Here is a 17536-nt window from a genome sequence, read left to right on the forward strand (position 1 = left end):
CTATGCTTCTCCTGGAGCTTGCGATACCTTTCTTGTGTGGCCCCTGCATCCACTGCATCTGAGAGAAGTCTGGCCTGCCGTCGCAGTAATAGTCTGGTTGGTGGTAGTGACTGAGAGGCACCTCCATAGAGCACAACTCATTCTTGAACACAGGGTTGCCCCCAGTGAACGGGCACCCGTAGGGCTGGCTGGGCGGCCAGGCCTGCTCCATGCTGGGAGGATGGTGGTGTAACGGCTGAGGCTCACAGCGAGCGAAACCTGGCCCTTCTCCAGCATACATGCAATACTCTCCTCCGGGAGGCCCCGCATATCCCCCGCTCACACCGGGGCCTATGTCATACATGTCTGACATGCAGTAATTCATTACGAAAATCTTCAAAGGCACAACCACACACAAGCACAAAAAAATGATCTAAATAAAAATCTCAAGATAACGTGACAGAAATGTCTGAGCTTAAAGCACTTGAGCAGAATGCGATCGGCAGTCGCATTGGCGACATGAAGTCGTAAAGCAAACTGCGTGAAAATTCCCTGGAGGACACTGGCTCTTATATATGGAGAATCCACCCGCCCACTCGCCCCTCGCCCTGCCAAATTGGGTGAATTGAAGATTTCTAAGCACGCGCTCTTAATCTGACACCGGACAAATCCAAGAGGTTGAACAGCCGGGGGACACATCCTCGGACGGAAGGCCATCATACATGTGCATGACGCACCTTCAAACAGATCCCTGAATGCTAATGTCGCCATCAGACCCAGCCTGATGCGGAGATTACAATCACAATCCCAAAAAGCTGAAGTTTATTGATTTCAGATGTGAGGCGCTTCATGCGCTGGTCTTAAGCTCTGATCAGTCTTATTGATTGTCATTTGGCCTAATCCTAAACGGAGCGACTCGTGACACATGTGAGGGTTTCAGACATTTACTAATGCATAACTTCATGCAAATGATCATGCAATGAATAAAATGTGGACCGGTCCTGCCATCAGTCCATTTACTGTCCTACAGAAAAACACACTTTTGTCCATGAGCACTAATGTCTGCAGAATCCAAATGCTTTTTTACAGAAGATTTTTTTTCTTTTGAAGTATTTGTTCGTACAAACAAACACAATGTGCTGATAGTTGTGCACTTACAAATTGAAGTATACTAAAAGACCACTGTATGCCTGTCATTTAACAAACATATCTTGGTTTATTTCAAGGTGTCCTTGTTACAGTGTAATTATACATTTAACTACTGAGCAATATTGATTAACTACATGCACTTACTATATACTGTAGTTAGGGTTTGGTTTGGAGTTACTAGCAGAGTATTTTTTTTGTTGTTATACGTAAGTAAATGTAAGGTGTAACAAGGACACCTTAAAATACAGTGTTACCCATATTTTTCATCTGAAAAAAAAAAAGAGGAGCAACACATAACAGAAAGGTTCCATTTATTAATGCCTTAATTAACATTAACTGATAATAAGCAATGCATTGCAGTATTTATTTTTATTTGATAAAGTTAGTTAATAAAATAATTTTAATAAATACAAAACTTTTGATTTTAATAATGTATTAGTAAATGTTGTAATAAACCTGAACTAAGATTAATAAATGCTTTAGAAGTATTTACAGTGTTAACGTTAACAAATGGAACCTTATTGAAAAGTTTTACCAAATTAGTTCAACATTCTTTTGTTATCTTCTATAAAACCTTAAATACAATTTAAAGCAACATTTAAATGTGTTATGGAACCCAACTGCCACCACACAGTCCATTCAGCAAAACCACTGTCTATATACTGAAGAATCATTAAAAATACTGAGGTCTTTATTATAAATCTTCAGGAACATACTATATAACAGTGCCTTGGATCAAGATAACTCGGATGTGGAAACTGGGTTATGACGCTCAGAGTTAAGACAGCCAAAGTTAGCAGCAGGTAACAGCTGTTTTTAGCAAGGACTCCTGAGGCAAAGCCCCTCCACAACACAGCCTGATACCAGTTTAACTTTTTGATGAGGTGACCGTCTCACATAAGCCTAATCTTCACAGGGATTTCATAAAGATTTAACCGCCAAAAACAACATTCAGACACATTAGCACACATCTGCTCTGTGCTTGAAAAAAGAAGCAACCCCCAAACATTTACAAGATATATTTTCAGTATATCTGATCTATACTATGATATAGAACACATTAGAATGCCACAAAACACATGTAAGAAAGCGTTTTCAGATTAGAAATCTTGAAAATGTGGTAATTTAGCATAGGGACCAATTCTCACTATTAACTAGTTGATTATTAGCATGCCTATTATTAACACATTGGTTTATTATTAGTTTTTAGAAAGCACATAATCTGCACGATCATATTCTAAATCTTGTATCCAAAACATAAACGTAACAACTAACTTCCTTACTATTAATAATCAGCAAGTTAATGGTTTGTTAATAGTGAGTATTGGACCGTGGATGCTTTATTGATTCGCTTAATTTATATTATTATTTATTAATTTTTTTAACCGAGCAGGCGCACAATGCTCTAGATCATTATAGGTAAACTGCATTAAACATCAAGCACTCTGGATTAGAGCCTGTGGCCTTTAACAGCCCTTCGCCACTTTGGGCATTTCCACCTAATTGCATACAGTGATTATCCAATTGCCCAGTAATTAAAATATCCAGGACTGTTAATGTTCTTGACATTGCAGATGTCAACATCCAAACCCAATACATCAGAACAGGTTTAAAACAAACACATACAGTTACTTTGGACTGCAGTTATCATAAAATATAATCTTACTGAAGAAACATGACAAACTTACCAAAAATAACACTCCTAGATTTAAGGAAGAAACATCCTCCCACAATCCCAACCGCAGCCTCCTCAACACCTCGAAGATGACTGATTCATCACAGAGCACTGGAGATCCTAAAGTTTCCCAATAATCAGAAACACCTCCATAACCCTACTGCTCACTCTCTGAGTCTCAAAAGGCGGCTCGCTGGTTTATGTAGGACCCGTGTGCTCAGTTTGGCAGGTCTGAGTGATTATGCACTTACTAGCGTGTTTTCCACCAATTTATTCCCTCCGGGATCAATCACTTGAGGTCCCGGGGTTCAAGGCTGGTCATGTTCAGGTTTCGGATGGTGGCCCTCACAGCACTGGGGATAGGGCCTGGGTTGACATGGCTTCCTGAGCCAGATGTCCCCAGCCTTACCTGAGCAGAGAGCTTCGCTGAGGCCACCTTAAACACACGGCAAGGGTGACCTGAGGAAAGACCAAAACAATACGCTCTCATCCCTACAAGACTCACCCATGACTCCCAACAGCACAAAGACAAAAGACCCACAGTGAGGGACTCGTGATGGCTCGATGTGATTTACAAGAGAAGCCAAGCTACAAGCTGTCATGGCAAGAGGCCTTGATCAATACTATTAGTGATCTAGACATAACTGATCAATATGGTTACTGATCTAGACATAATTCAGCCCCTGTTGAGAGCAAATCAAGGGCAGCGATCAATTAACTAATCATCTTAATTTCATAATCTGTGGAAAATAAAGACCAGCGTCAGGTTAGGACTGCTGGCAGGATATACTGATTCAGCGCACTAGTAAATTGGAAAAAAAGACTTACAAGACTTGTAATAAAACAAGCTTAATCTGCAAGAATGTAACTTTTTAGTATAGGGAGCAGTTCTCACTTTAAACTAGTTGCTTATTAGCATGCCTATTATTAGTGCTTTTAAAGCACATATTCTGCATGACCATATGCTACATCTCTAATCCCTCTCAACACCTAAACTTAACAACTAGCTTACTAACTTTTAATAGTCAGGAGTTTATTGAGGCAAAAGTCACTGTTAATGATTTGTTAAGAGCGAGAATTGGACTAAAATAAGACCTCATATTACCCCAAATCTTAAGCAGCACTGCATATATACTTTGTAGAATTAATTTTAGTTTTCAATAATAAAGTCTTGGTACAAAAACTGGGTACAATGAGGTGACATTATTTTACAAACCTTCAACCATCGATCATTAAAAGGAAATTTGAAAGTTTAACCGCATTACCAAATTACTTTCAACATATCACTCCTAAACTCCTAAAGATCCTCCTACAAGCCGCAGCAAAATTACGGATGTGTTAAATATCATTATAGTAGTATATGTCTGTATTTCACAATGCCATAGAAGAACCTTTTTGTCTAAATGGTTCCATGAAGATCCTTTAAACATCTGAAGAAACTTTCTGTTTTACAAAAGGTTCTTTTTAGCGAAACAAGGTTCTATAAACAGTAAATAAAGAGACGGTTCTTTAAAGAACCTTTGAATGAACGGTTCTTTGTAGGAACTAAAAATGGTTCTATGGCACTGCTGGTTAAGAACCCTTTAAGCACCTTTATATTTAAGAGTGTAGTTTGACTCAGCACACACACTTAACCAACGATAAATTAGGCAGTTATGAAATACTTTCCATATAAGTTAATCAAGTGATGTTATCTAAATATCCTCTCTAACGAGCTCCATAAAGGCAATCAAATCGTCGAACCCAACTGAACCAAAGAAATCATTTCAGTTTCAACCACGCAGGGTTGATCAAGTTTGAACACACTCCAAAACCTGCAGGACCCAGATGAAAAAAATAAATAAAAAATTGTCTTTTCAAAGAAATATACATCTATAGCCACATGTCACACACTGTTGGAAACAATACTTTGACAATGAGGTGATGATACTTGCAAGCAGGGGATTAGAAGAAAATTTGAAAATGACACTTAGTGTCAAAAGGGTTGCTCCCCTTGCTTAACTCCTATCCCTAAAGACCAGCAGGGCTGTGAACGGGGCAGGACAGAGGATTAGGAGGTTAATTAGAGGGTCAGAAGTAATCTCTATCTCACAGGATCAATAGAATGCTAACCAGATGCAGATATGTGGACAAGAACCTGAGTGAACTGGTTAACAGCATCTGGGATCTGCCATAGCAATACTGTGTTGACTCTCTTCAGATTGTCCTGCCAAAAACATCAGGATTAAAGTCTATCCACCTATTAATAAATCTGGGTAACGCTTTATTTTATGGTGTCCTTACACATATTACATGCACTTACTATTATAATGACCATACATTATTCATAACTACATGCAAGGCACCATAAGCCAAACCCTAACCATACAGTAAGTACATGTGGTTAGTTAAAGGGTTAATTTGTGTCGTTCCAAACCCGTGAGACCTCCGTTTATCTTCTGAACACAGTTTAAGATATTTTAGATTTAGTCCGAAAGCTCTCAGTCCCTCCATTGAAGCTGTGTGTACGGTCTACTGTCCATGTCCAGAAAGGTAAGAAAAACATCATCAAAGTAGTCCATGTGACGTCAGAGGGTCAGTTAGAATATTTTGAAGCATCTAAAAAACATTTTGGTCCAAAAAAAAAAAAAAAAGAAAATCTACGACTTCGGCATTCATCATTGTCTTCTCTTCCGGGTCTGTTATGAGTGCGTTCAAGTGTAGTGATGTTCGGTTTTCGTGAACGAATCATTCGATTTAACCAGTTCACCAAATCGAACTGAATCATTTAGATGGTTTGCGTCTCCAATACGCATTAATCCACAAATGACTTAAGCTGTTAACTTGTTTAATGTGTCTGACACTCCCTCTGAGTTAAAACAAACCAATATCCCGGAGTAATTCATTGACTCAAACAGTACACTGACTGAACTGCTGTGAAGAGAGAACTGAAGATGAACACCAAGCCGAGCCAGATAACGACTCGTTCTCAAGTCAAGAACCGGTTGCATCATTTTCGAATCACCAGTAGTTCTTTCGGACAGTTCAATTCAATAAACCGGTTGAAGAAAACGGTTCTCTGGTTCTTTTGTGCTCACCATAATGACGTCATTGGCGATGATTGCTCTTCATTCAAGCCCTCGGTTTACCCGCGCTCATAACACTAGCACAGAATCAGTTCAGAATCAATCACCAAAAGAATCAGTTCAGTTCAGACGCTCTGTGTGTCGGTCTGCTTAACACTGAATCACAAATGCACAGTATCATCAGCTCCTTGGTTCACGAATCTGACGCGTCTGACAGAAACGGTTCTTGACTCGAGAATGAGTCAATCTTTTGTTCATTATCTGGCTTCACAGCAGTTCAGTCAGTGTACTGTTTGAGTAAATGAATTACTCCGGGATGGATATTGGTTTGTTTTAACTCAGAGGGAGTGTCAGCCACATTAAACAAGTTAACAGCTTAAGTCATTTGTGGATTAATGCGTATTGGAGATGCGAAATATATTATCAAAATTCTTAATGTACAAAAATTATTAATTTACGTTTATTCAAAGCATAAGAAAAAATGACTGTGAAAAAAGTGCATATTTTTAAAATAATGTTTACAAACTAATTATAATTAAGTAGCTTAAAGAACTATAAACAAAACCGCATTGTGTGCATGCATAGTTTAATACAAAGGAGTGAAGCCAATCACACAGAGTACAGTTTTCATTTAAACATAAGAGGCAGTGGGATGGGGAAAAAACCCACCATAAAGTGTCAAGACATGTTTTTGAAAAAATTTAACCCAACTTAATTTTACATTGCTGTCTAAACATGCAGCTCTCTTGTGCGAGACGGGAGTGCAACGGTAATAGAAGATATCCCTCTCTAGAAAATGCGTGAAATATGCGTTCTGTGTGAATGGCTTGGTTTCAGTTGACGTAAATAAGATCTTCTCCACATTCTCTTTTTCCACAGTATTTTGAATGAACATCACAGCATAGCTGCATCTAGCTGCTTCAGTTGTATAGGTTAACAAAAACATTATAATGAAATGACAGTTATATTATAAGACCCATGTGGTCTTACAAAGTGCCTGCACGCGGACGGGGTGAGCGGCTGTCAACAGCCCATACACGAGATGAATGATGACAGAAGTGCTACTGCTCGTCGAGCTCTTCCGCTTCTGAAAGCTGTGCGGCCTGCGGACAGAAGCTGTGTGAAACGGAACAGAACACAGAATGTGAAGTATACCCGGGGCGGGCCTTAAAGCAGCCTCCTTAACGGACACCTAAAATTAGAATGCAATATTTTAATGTGGATTTTTATTTTAAATTTGACGAATATTTGAAATTATTTATTTTTTTGACAGCCAAAAAAAAGAAGACAATGCTGAATAAAGTCGTCGTTTTTGCTATTTTTGAACCAAAATATATTTTCAATGCTTCAAAAAATTCTAACGGACCCTTTGATGTCACATGGGCTACTTTGATGATGTTTTCCTTAACTTTCTGGACATGGACAGTATACCATACACACGGTTTCAATGGAGGGACTGAGAGCTCTCCGACTTAATCTAAAATATCTTAAACTTTGATCAGAACATAAACGGAGGTCTCATGGGTTTGGAACTAGAGGTCTTCACAGTGCACCCGAGACCCGTCGACCCCGGACCCGACCCGGGACCCGTACGGGTTCGGGTCTATATTTTAAATCATCAGCCGGGTCCGGGTCGGGTCCGAATCTATTACCTCAGGTCCCGGGTCTGTTTAACATTTTGTGTAATACCCGTGCGATCGCCGATCGGAGTCATAGGACTCGGAGAACATCCGGCCGTTATCAAAGACTGCTTGTGTTTTTTGTAACTTGCAACTTGTAAAATTAGGAAAAGAAAAGAGTGAGCCAAAAACAGTGATCTCTCTCGCTCGCAGACTCGAGTTAATACAAGTGCACACATGGTAATGCTTGCAGACTTGACACACTCATGTTTAATATATTTCAAATCAGCAACACAATCTGAGGTGAACTGTCACATTAATGTTTTCTATTACGCTCAAATTGCGTTAAGGCATTTTAGGTTGATAAAGCTAGCACGCATGTGCAGTCATGTTTCTATGGCAAGCAGTGAGGGACACTTCGACCGCCAAACCGCATTTACATTTTCTCCCATTTTTATAATATTATAAATGAACCGTTTAATCTTAAAGTTTTAGTGGTTCAGATTCAGACTCGATGCAGAGCAGAGAGCACAGACAGAGATCAGATGATAGTAAATAAATAATGTCAGCGGCCATGGCATTGCACGAGCGATCGTTATTATAGTTCAAAAGGCAAACAGTGTAAGTTATTATGCGAATTAACTCGAGTCAGAATGCACAGTAGCATTTGTCATCCGTCACCGTGACATCAAGTGGACTTCTGAAGCTGAAATAATGAGTGGATTCAGCTTGGACTTGGAATAATGAGAGGAATAACATGAATAACTTTCTTGACGGAGGATTGTAATGCATCACAGGCAGTCAGGTACAAGGAAGAGAGACCACGGCTCTTTAAATTAGGTAAGACAAAAAGCTGTATTCTTCGCAACAGGTTTATTGACTTGTAATAGCAATTTAAGGTGGAATATGTCAACGTCGGGTCCAGTCGGGTCTGTCTTCCCGGCGGGTTCGGGTCTAGATTTCAAATAATATACGGGTCCGGGTCGGGTCCGGGTAGGCATTTCTCGGATCTACACGGGTCTGGGTCCAGCTTTTGAAATAATAGACGGGTCCGGGTCGGTTCGGTGTAGTACATTACGGGTCTCTGTTGGGTTCGGGCAAGAATTTTTGGACCCGTGAAGACTTCTATTTGGAACAACATGAGGGTGAGTTATTAATGTTTTCATTTAGATTTTTGGGTGAACTAACCCTTTAACATTGCTCCGTACTTAAATGTATACTTACACTGTAACAAGGACACCTTAAAATAAAGTGAAACCTAAGTCAGACACAAAATTGTATCAACACCAGCTCTTTAGTAATGAATCAAAGGAATTTAAGACGAAAGCCTCATTATAGGGACATCAGTTTCCATAAACACAAAATACATATGTGACATTATCAGCAGACGCAAAAACAAGCAATTCCGGTTTATTATTAGATAATACCTGAGTCGTCATGGGCTGGAAGAGACGGCTGATTCTTAATGAACACAAACAGCATCTCATTAACAAAGCAACTCAAAGATACAAAACACAAACACGCTACAAAAAACCGCCTACTGCATATTTTCTGTGGTGAATTTACAAGCTTTCTTGGAAACCCTTTCTATGAAGCCCGTATTTATAATACATTATAAGGGTATTCTTAAGTCATTATAATGAGTAAATAATGCATTATAAAAAAACTTATAATATGTTATATCAACTGATGAATAATCATAACAATTATAATACATCATAATACTTGCGCATTTGTGGTTATAAGTTTAAGATGATGATTATTTATAACACACTATGAACACTATATTAAATCTACTTCATTTACAGTATAATGGACATTGGCATTGTTTAAGATCTGCACAGTATCTTACTACATCTTGTGAGTGATGTTAAGTGTTATTTGAGTGTTTCTGTGGAGCTAATGTTATTAATTTATGTGGGATTAATACTCCAACTAAAAAAAAATGCAATGATTTATATGGTTACATTTTATTTTGATGGTCCCCTTAATCAATCGACTGTAAGCAACTTTGCCACTACATCCCAACTAACTGTCATTAGAGTACTAGTATAAATAGAATAAATAATCAAACTGATATTACAATAAAAATAGTTGAAAGCAAACGTGTCATATTACACATTCAACTTATCTGATATCTGATCTTATGGTTGTTTGAGAGAAGAAAATGCTATTAATTATATCATTATTACTACTTTTTACTGACTTAAGTGGTATTTGACAGCTTTAAGTAAAGTAGCATCAGAAAAATGGCAAGATATGAGATGTATAATCCATTATAACTATGAGAAATATAATCCATTGATAAAGTGGATGTAATGTGTTCATTGTGTTATAAATAATCCTACTCTTAAAAGCAATAACCACAAATAAGTAAATATTATAATACATTAAAACTGTTCTTATGAATATTCATGAGTTGATACAACATATTATAAGGTTTTTATATGCATTCATTATAATGCCTTAAGAATACCCTTATGATCTATTATAAAGACAGGCTTCGTAGAAAGTGTTACCGCTTTCTTTGCTGCAGTGCATTGTGCAATTTACCCTGATCACATCACCATTAAAACATGCTCCATGCAGAACATCTGACAAGCGATCATTCACAGAGAAGACGGGCTGCATGGGCAGAAGCCAGGATCAGCGTCACATGGTCTAGATTACACATCTGATGCAATAAAATGATTTGATTTTGTTTTTCAATATGATGCTGCATCTGAACAATAAGATGCAAATTTACTAGCACTATCTTCTAATGTAAAAGCCTGCATCTTACCTAGTTTAAGAGCGTGCTATTAGTAATGTTTTAGCTCTACACAAAGAGAAGTTAAATGAAAGTCAATGCCATTCTTGCTCAAACTCTCAGTAAAAGCAACAGTAATAGTGATGAATAGTGATGCAAACACCACTAATCAGAAGTTGTGTGCTGGTTTATTTCTTTCCAGTGACAGGATGGAGTCCACAGTAACACACGTTGACCTTAACATGGTCTGACACTCTTTACAATAATGGCACACAAACACAAAGGCCGTTATCACGCTGAAGCGGGAGGATGTGTCACTCTCAATTAGCATTGGTGGGACGGCAGAGGCCCGTCCCGAGGGGCCCATCATGCAACAGATGGCTGGCAAACAGCATCATGATATCATGCAGATCACACTCGTGCTCACACACACACGGAGAAAGAGACACACTGACGTCTCTCATAATCTAAAAAGTCTTTTATTGTTCTTCCAGCACGGTCTATGCATTGAAAATGAATGTATTAAAAACAGTTTTACATAGATATGCTAAAGTTCAGGATCGATGAGATTTTTTTTATGTTATGAAAGAACTATTTGATTAGAAATACAGTAAAACAGCACATTGTTGAATACTAAGAGGCTTTCTATGGGAATACATGTTAAAATTTAATTTATTTCTGTGATCAAAGCTGAATTTTAGCATTATTACTCCAGTCTTCAGTGTCACGTGATCCTTACGGCTCAAGAAACATTTCTGTTTATTATGTTGAAAACATTCTGGTGAATAACTGTTTCATTCAAAAGCCCAATGTGACTAAAATATGTCACTTCTAAAACATTCTAAAAGCTCAATGAGATTTTTATAACAGTGTGTCACTGAAACTGGAGCGATGGCTGCTTAAACTGTAATGCCATTTCACATTATTACTGTTTTTACTGTATTTCTTATCAAGCAGATGCAGCTTCGGTGAGCACAAGAGACTTCTTCCTAATTACAAAATAATATACAGGCCTAACCTTTTTATGTGTATATTTCAGTTTATCAGAAAGATTAACATCTGTGAAGATGTTCAAAAACTCAGTGCCACTGACCATCACGTATTATTCTTACCTTTACAGTCAACTGAAATGTCCATTTATGAAACAAGTGATATTACAGCCGGAAAAATGTCATACGAAGGATCGCACTGATAAAGCGGTTTTGTAAAACAGGATGCAGGCTAAATTTTTCCAATCAGTGTCAAGATAACTAACCCAGGGTTCAGGAATGTACAGTGTGAAACTTATGAATACCATGTTTAATTGTTAACCCTGGATAAATTGTGTGCAGTGTGAAACGAGAAACAAGAAAAGCCAGAATTCAGTTTAACCGGGCCTTAAAATGACCCAGGGTTAACACTCACATAATGCTTTAATCTTGATTGTTTATAATTTCACAATCTGTAAACTATATTACCACACAGCTCTAATCTGCTAAACACAACTACAGCTGGAAGATATTCAGATATGACAAAGATTATCATCATCATTTTCTTTCAAATCGATTTCGACTGTTGTTGGACTATTTTAACTTGCTGGTTGTGCCAAAAACACACCAAATAAATAAATAAATAAATAAAATCACCTCACTCAAACATGTTTGTTCAGTAGGGCCTTTCCTTCATGGAATTTATTGTTATTTCTATTGTGCATGAATTATTTCCTGTGAATGCACACATGTATTCTGTAAAGCACTTTGTAAACGCTGTAATCAGTAAAGCTTTACTAACTCTGACTGTTTGGACTTGCAGCTGGGATGCAATATGCTTTTACTGCCGCCTAGAGGAAGACTGAAAAGTGCAGTATGTTGGATAAATAAAAATAAAACTATGATTTCCAGACCAATGTAGGCTGGCAACTTCATTCTGGATCATGAATGAAGTGTTGCTCAATGATTTAACACTGTCATGAGTGTTAGAAAGTGTGCCACTGCAAAAGGGCCTCAGGAAAGAAGTTAGTTCTCAGGAAAGCCTACAAGTACTATTTGTTTGGATATTTTTGTTATTTTGATCCAATAAAATACAGACTTTTTGTGTCTTAAGTGTCCAGATACTGTAGTTTATTATTATTATTATTATTATTATTTTAAAGAGTTTACATATCGTTTCAAATATCTGACATCAAAACATTGAACCGAACAAACATCTTGTTTGAAAAGTTTGCTTGTGCTGCCCTTAAAAATAAATGAGACCTTCTTTGTTGATACTGTAGATAAATATCGAAATGCTTTTAGCGGCTAATGTAGAGCAGCATGGTGAACATTAGTATTTTAGAAAGCACAAAGCACAGGGTCTTGTGTTGCACTAGTACAGCCCACTAAACTGCTCCAGTATCAGCTTTTATTATAACTTTGGCAAAGAGTAAACTGAGTACAGTTATGATCAACAACCACCTCTCTCTCTCTCTATATATATATACATATCTTGTCAGTTTTTAAAATTAAATGTAAGACCTGCCCAAATAAGATGAATACTGTCAATACAGAACAAACCCATATATGATCTCAAAATAATCGTGTATCTCACAATCTTTAACTGAAACAGTTTTAGGTTTAAAATACTCACACAATAAATGTTTTACTAATACTTACACATTAAACGTCAAATGATTTTGCAGATAAGATAATGAGTTTAAAGTTGCGTCATTACTATTAAAATCTTTTCATTACCTCAAATTTGATCAAACTAAATTAAAAAACTTTAGGGACCTAAGGAAACTGTTAAAATAAAATAAAAATCCAGAATGCAGAATAATATATCGCAACAATTGAAATAAACTCATTCTGACCACAGTCATCGCACTGTGGAAAGAAAACAAAAACCAAAACTTGCTCCTTGCCGACTTTCTTTTACCACTGATGAAACGGATTCTGTCACGTTAGCCGTTAGCCACTATCACTGTTTAACAAACTCACAGATATCTGGAATGCAACAGTCACTTCTTTACCATCCAATCAATTCCAGATGAATAAAATCATCCATCTCTACATTCTTTTCTTTTCTGGTTGAATGTACTGATTGCCTCGCATTAGTAAATATGTCACATTAGTAAGTAAAATGAGGTTAACACTCTTCCATCTCTGACATGATGATCTATTTTCCCTCATAAAACACCCACTATAGCAGCACTTCACAAAAGAGAGAGAAGAGAGAGAAAAGGAGGATAAATGGATGATGGAGGGAGTTACTGTACCATTCTGCATGGCCTCATCTTTCCAGCGGGAGGTGCATTTGTCTGCTTGCTCTAAAATAAATGGGAGAGCACATTATATTTATTATAATGACATTTAGAGAAAGGGAGAGAGAAACAGCTTGTGAACACAATTTGAGAAACAGTGAATTCAGGACTCGACAAGAAGGGTCCAAGGTCTGAATTTATTCTTTTATTTAATTTATTTAAGAGTACTTTGTTCCTTTATTTGCTTCAGATGTGCTTGTGGTGTCATTTCTGGCCTGGAGGACATGACTTCTACTATTTCCACCAGGTGAGACACGGGACCCACGACTGATGTAAAGAGTCCAGACAGACATTTGTTACACATTCTCAACGGGAATGTTGCTCAAAACAAATTGTCCCATGTAACGGCCTAAAACTCCGGTCAAAAATTTGGGTTGCATTTATTTGATCAAAAATACAGTAAATATTCAGAAATATTATTACAATTCAAAGTAACGGTTTTCTGTTGTAATATAATTTATAATGCAATTTGTTCATGTGATCAAAGCTGTATTTTCAGCATCATTACTTCAGTCCTCCATCCTTCAGAAATCATTTCTGATTATTATCAATGTTGAAAACAGCTGTGCTGCTGAAAATTTTTGTGAAAACCATGATTCAATATCATTCAAAAGACTGTGGTAAGTACGAAAACTAAATTAATTAATAATTGTATTAATTTAAGAATGCATTAAATTGATCAAAAGTGACCGTAAAGACATTAATACTGGTACAAAGTTTGTTTAATGTTTAAAAACTTTCTATTCATGAAATAATCCATTTGTAATAATATTTCAAATTTTTTACTGTATTTTTTTGGAATGAAAAACTTCAAAACGTTATATTCCATTCATGTATTTTATTATTGTCCCAGTATAGACACTGAAAATATGGCCACAAATAAAAATCATCTACCCAAATGATCCGAAATGTGGCCCTGTCTGTGAAATCCAGGCTAAAGTCTCAAAATATAAATATAAGATGACAACCATCAAAATTTGATTTCATCCATTAATTTTTACTATGATTTCCATCTTTGACATGGCCTTACACAGTCAATATTAAATATATAAAGGCTATATTTTCACAGAATTTTCTACACCTTTATGAAGGATGATTTTATGTAAAAAAAACCAGTGAAATCACACACACACAAAAAGACTTTAGCTGGGTTTTCACAGACAGGGTCACAGATGAGCAGAAACATAAATACTTATTATTGAGCCCTGAAGACAGCAAGGCAAAAAAAGACTTGCTTTTGCTCTTTTGGGTACTCAACAAGGATCATGTGGTCAGAATGATCAGTGTGATGCCACAATAACAGAGCTCAAGGTGCATCACAGGATGAGAATACCAGCAATCAGCGTTCCTCTGCGTCTGAGACAATGGCTTCAAAGCTGTTTTTAGAGAATGCTAAAGATAAGGCAATTAGGAATCTGAAAGCCAAACATGATTCAGTCCAAAGATCACAATCGAAGGAAGACGTGAAGCACTGCTGAACACACACATACACACTGAGATTACACACATAGGTAGGAACTGGGTCAAAAGTAAAAGTGTCAGATATTGCTGCAATGTTGACCTAATACTCGTTTTGTTTTGTTTTAATGATTCGACTTCAACCAGCTAGAACAGACATCAAGGAAACACTTTAGATTAACACTTTAGATGAAGCACATAATAATGCCTTATTCTGCATGACAATTAACATCATTAAAATTGTATCTTTAGTTTATTTTTTAATTTTGTTTTACTTTTTTGTGTGTGTTGGTTCTGTACTTCTCATATTGCCACAAAATAACTATTTGATAAGGTAAAAATAAAAATAATAATAATACATATATAGAAAATATTTGTCCTAAATTTTAATCCTAAATCTATATATATATATATATATATATATATATATATATATATATATATATATATATATATAGATTTAGGACAAACATTTTCTCATTGGTCTGAACAAAAATGCCAGCAGGCTGTGTGCCAGAACGTATGTACTTAATTTTATTAGTTTTAAAATATTGCATTTGTTTATTTCATTCATTACATTTTATGATTTAATTATATATAATTTTATTTATAGCTTTTCATCAACCCACCAATGTCCTGAAATTCCCTCTGGAACCCCGTTTGGGAAACCCTGGCTAACTGTTCTGGAACATTCTAAACTGGAACATACTGTACGCATACGAAACAAGCAAGACGCCAATCATTCCTTTCTCTTTTAAATCATAGATGGTGGAACGACATCCTGGATTGTTCTGGATTATAAAAACACATACACACAAAGCAATTCTGCCTGAGATGGTAGATGTTGAAAGTTAACATTTATTTATGAATTGTTTTTACATTACCTGACATACTGCTGTGTATTAGGCCTTAAACATCATGCTGTTGTCATCCACAGACTCGCTGATATCTGACACACAAAGTCAAACAAAGTCAAAGGAAGAACAACAAATAATAACAAAATCAGCAGAATAATGCAGTAATTAAGGCATCCTGCCTGTGGTCTGTTCTGTGGCTCAAAATGAGAGTTGCTTTGGCCTACCTTGTTCTTCGTGATATCGGAGTCGTCCCACAGCCGTGTGAAGCAGCAGAGGCTGAGGAAGACACGCAGAAGAGAGACTTACATAATGCATAGAAACGCCTTTCAGAGGACAATATGCATTAAACACAGAAGTACCAAAAACTAATTCATTTAACTAATTTGTGCATGTTATTATTGGTGTTTTGTAGATCAAACACTGCTCTTACTGTTTCTCATACTTAGGGTTAGTCACCTGAACAAACTAGGACCGGCAATGGATTCAAATGCTGTTCAGTGGAATCAGGCAAAAAAAAAAAAAAAAACTGAAAAAAACTGAAAATTGAATTTTGATCAACACAATTCTGAAACAACCTGTCAAATAACAGAGCATGACACTATCAATGCCGTGGTTCTGAAGAATGCAAAAACCCCTGTATGTCTTCAATGCAATTCAGTTGCTTTGTGCACAAGGTTCTACAAAATGCATAAATATGGAACTCAGTGGAATTCTTCAGAACATCCTCTTTTGTGTTCAACAGAAGAAAGAAACTTGAACAGGAGTGGTGGAGGGTGAATAAATGATGACAGAATTTTCATTTTTGAGTGAACTGTCCCTTTTTCAGGCTACGTGTAAGAAAAGAAAGATCAATCCATCGATGTATTAAAATAAATGATCTACACAAAATTGAACTGCTTGAGTCTGTCAAGTGGTATTCATAGGAATCGTTTCATGCTCAGGTTAATGGTTCAGAACAAGCCTTGTTTGAGGAATATTTTCACCGAGCTGGAACACAAATACTGTAAAGGGAGTTTCTGTAGTTTCTCAGACCGAGGGTAAAAGTGCAGGGTGTGAAACTCGAAGTGCTGTTGTTACAGGACTCGCTGCTGCCAAGAGAACCTCAGAGTGAGGCGAGAACAAGACAAAGCACACCCTTTGAGAGAAAACAAATCTACAAAGATCACACTTTCAATAACAAGCCCTGCTAAGCATCTACTTTAAAACCCTGCAATAAGACGGTTTACTTTCAGCTCTTCACTGGAGAACCTGCAGCACATACACTCTTAAAATAAAGGTTGATGTCACAGAAGAACCTTTCTGTCTGAATGGTTCCATAAAGAACCTTTAAGATCTTGTTTCACAAAAGGTTGTGGTGAAATAAGGTTCTCCAGATTATAAAAAGGTAAGAAAGAGATGGTTCTTTAAAGAACATTTGACTGAATGGTTCTTTGTGGAACCAAAAAATGGGTCTATGGCATCGCTTAAATAACTTTTTGAAGCACCTTTATTTTTAATAGTGTACAGCTGTGTGCAATGACTGGCAAACTGTTACATCTTTGTCCAAATTGTATATCTACTTTAATGTCAAAATAAAAAAGCTTTTTAGCAAAGCTTGGTGAATGGTAATGACAAAACAGTGGCAACAATGTATTTAAGCTTTTCTTTTTAAGAAAGACTAAATGTGATCATTCAAATTCAATTTTTCAAACAGTGAAAGTAATTCAAT

The 17536-nt window shown here is 36.8% G+C and overlaps 1 protein-coding gene across 8 annotated transcripts in view; it reads right to left on the bottom strand.

Moving 5' to 3' along the window:
* Positions 1-17536, bottom strand: part of LOC113119095 (thyroid hormone receptor beta) — a 117158-nt gene that overhangs the window by 23708 nt on the left and 75914 nt on the right. For all 8 annotated transcript variants that reach the window (XM_026288285.1, XM_026288288.1, XM_026288286.1 and 5 more), the window contains 3 exons: positions 16053-16104; positions 15856-15920; positions 13469-13519 (listed from right to left, as the gene is read on the bottom strand). In XM_026288285.1, coding sequence (XP_026144070.1) covers positions 13469-13519; positions 15856-15862 — 58 coding nt within the window. In that variant the 5' untranslated portion in view covers positions 15863-15920; positions 16053-16104. The remainder of the gene's footprint in view (positions 1-13468; positions 13520-15855; positions 15921-16052; positions 16105-17536) is intronic.

This window comes from Carassius auratus, chromosome 19, assembly GCF_003368295.1.
Source record: "Carassius auratus strain Wakin chromosome 19, ASM336829v1, whole genome shotgun sequence".
NCBI classification, from domain to species: Eukaryota; Metazoa; Chordata; class Actinopteri; order Cypriniformes; family Cyprinidae; genus Carassius; species Carassius auratus.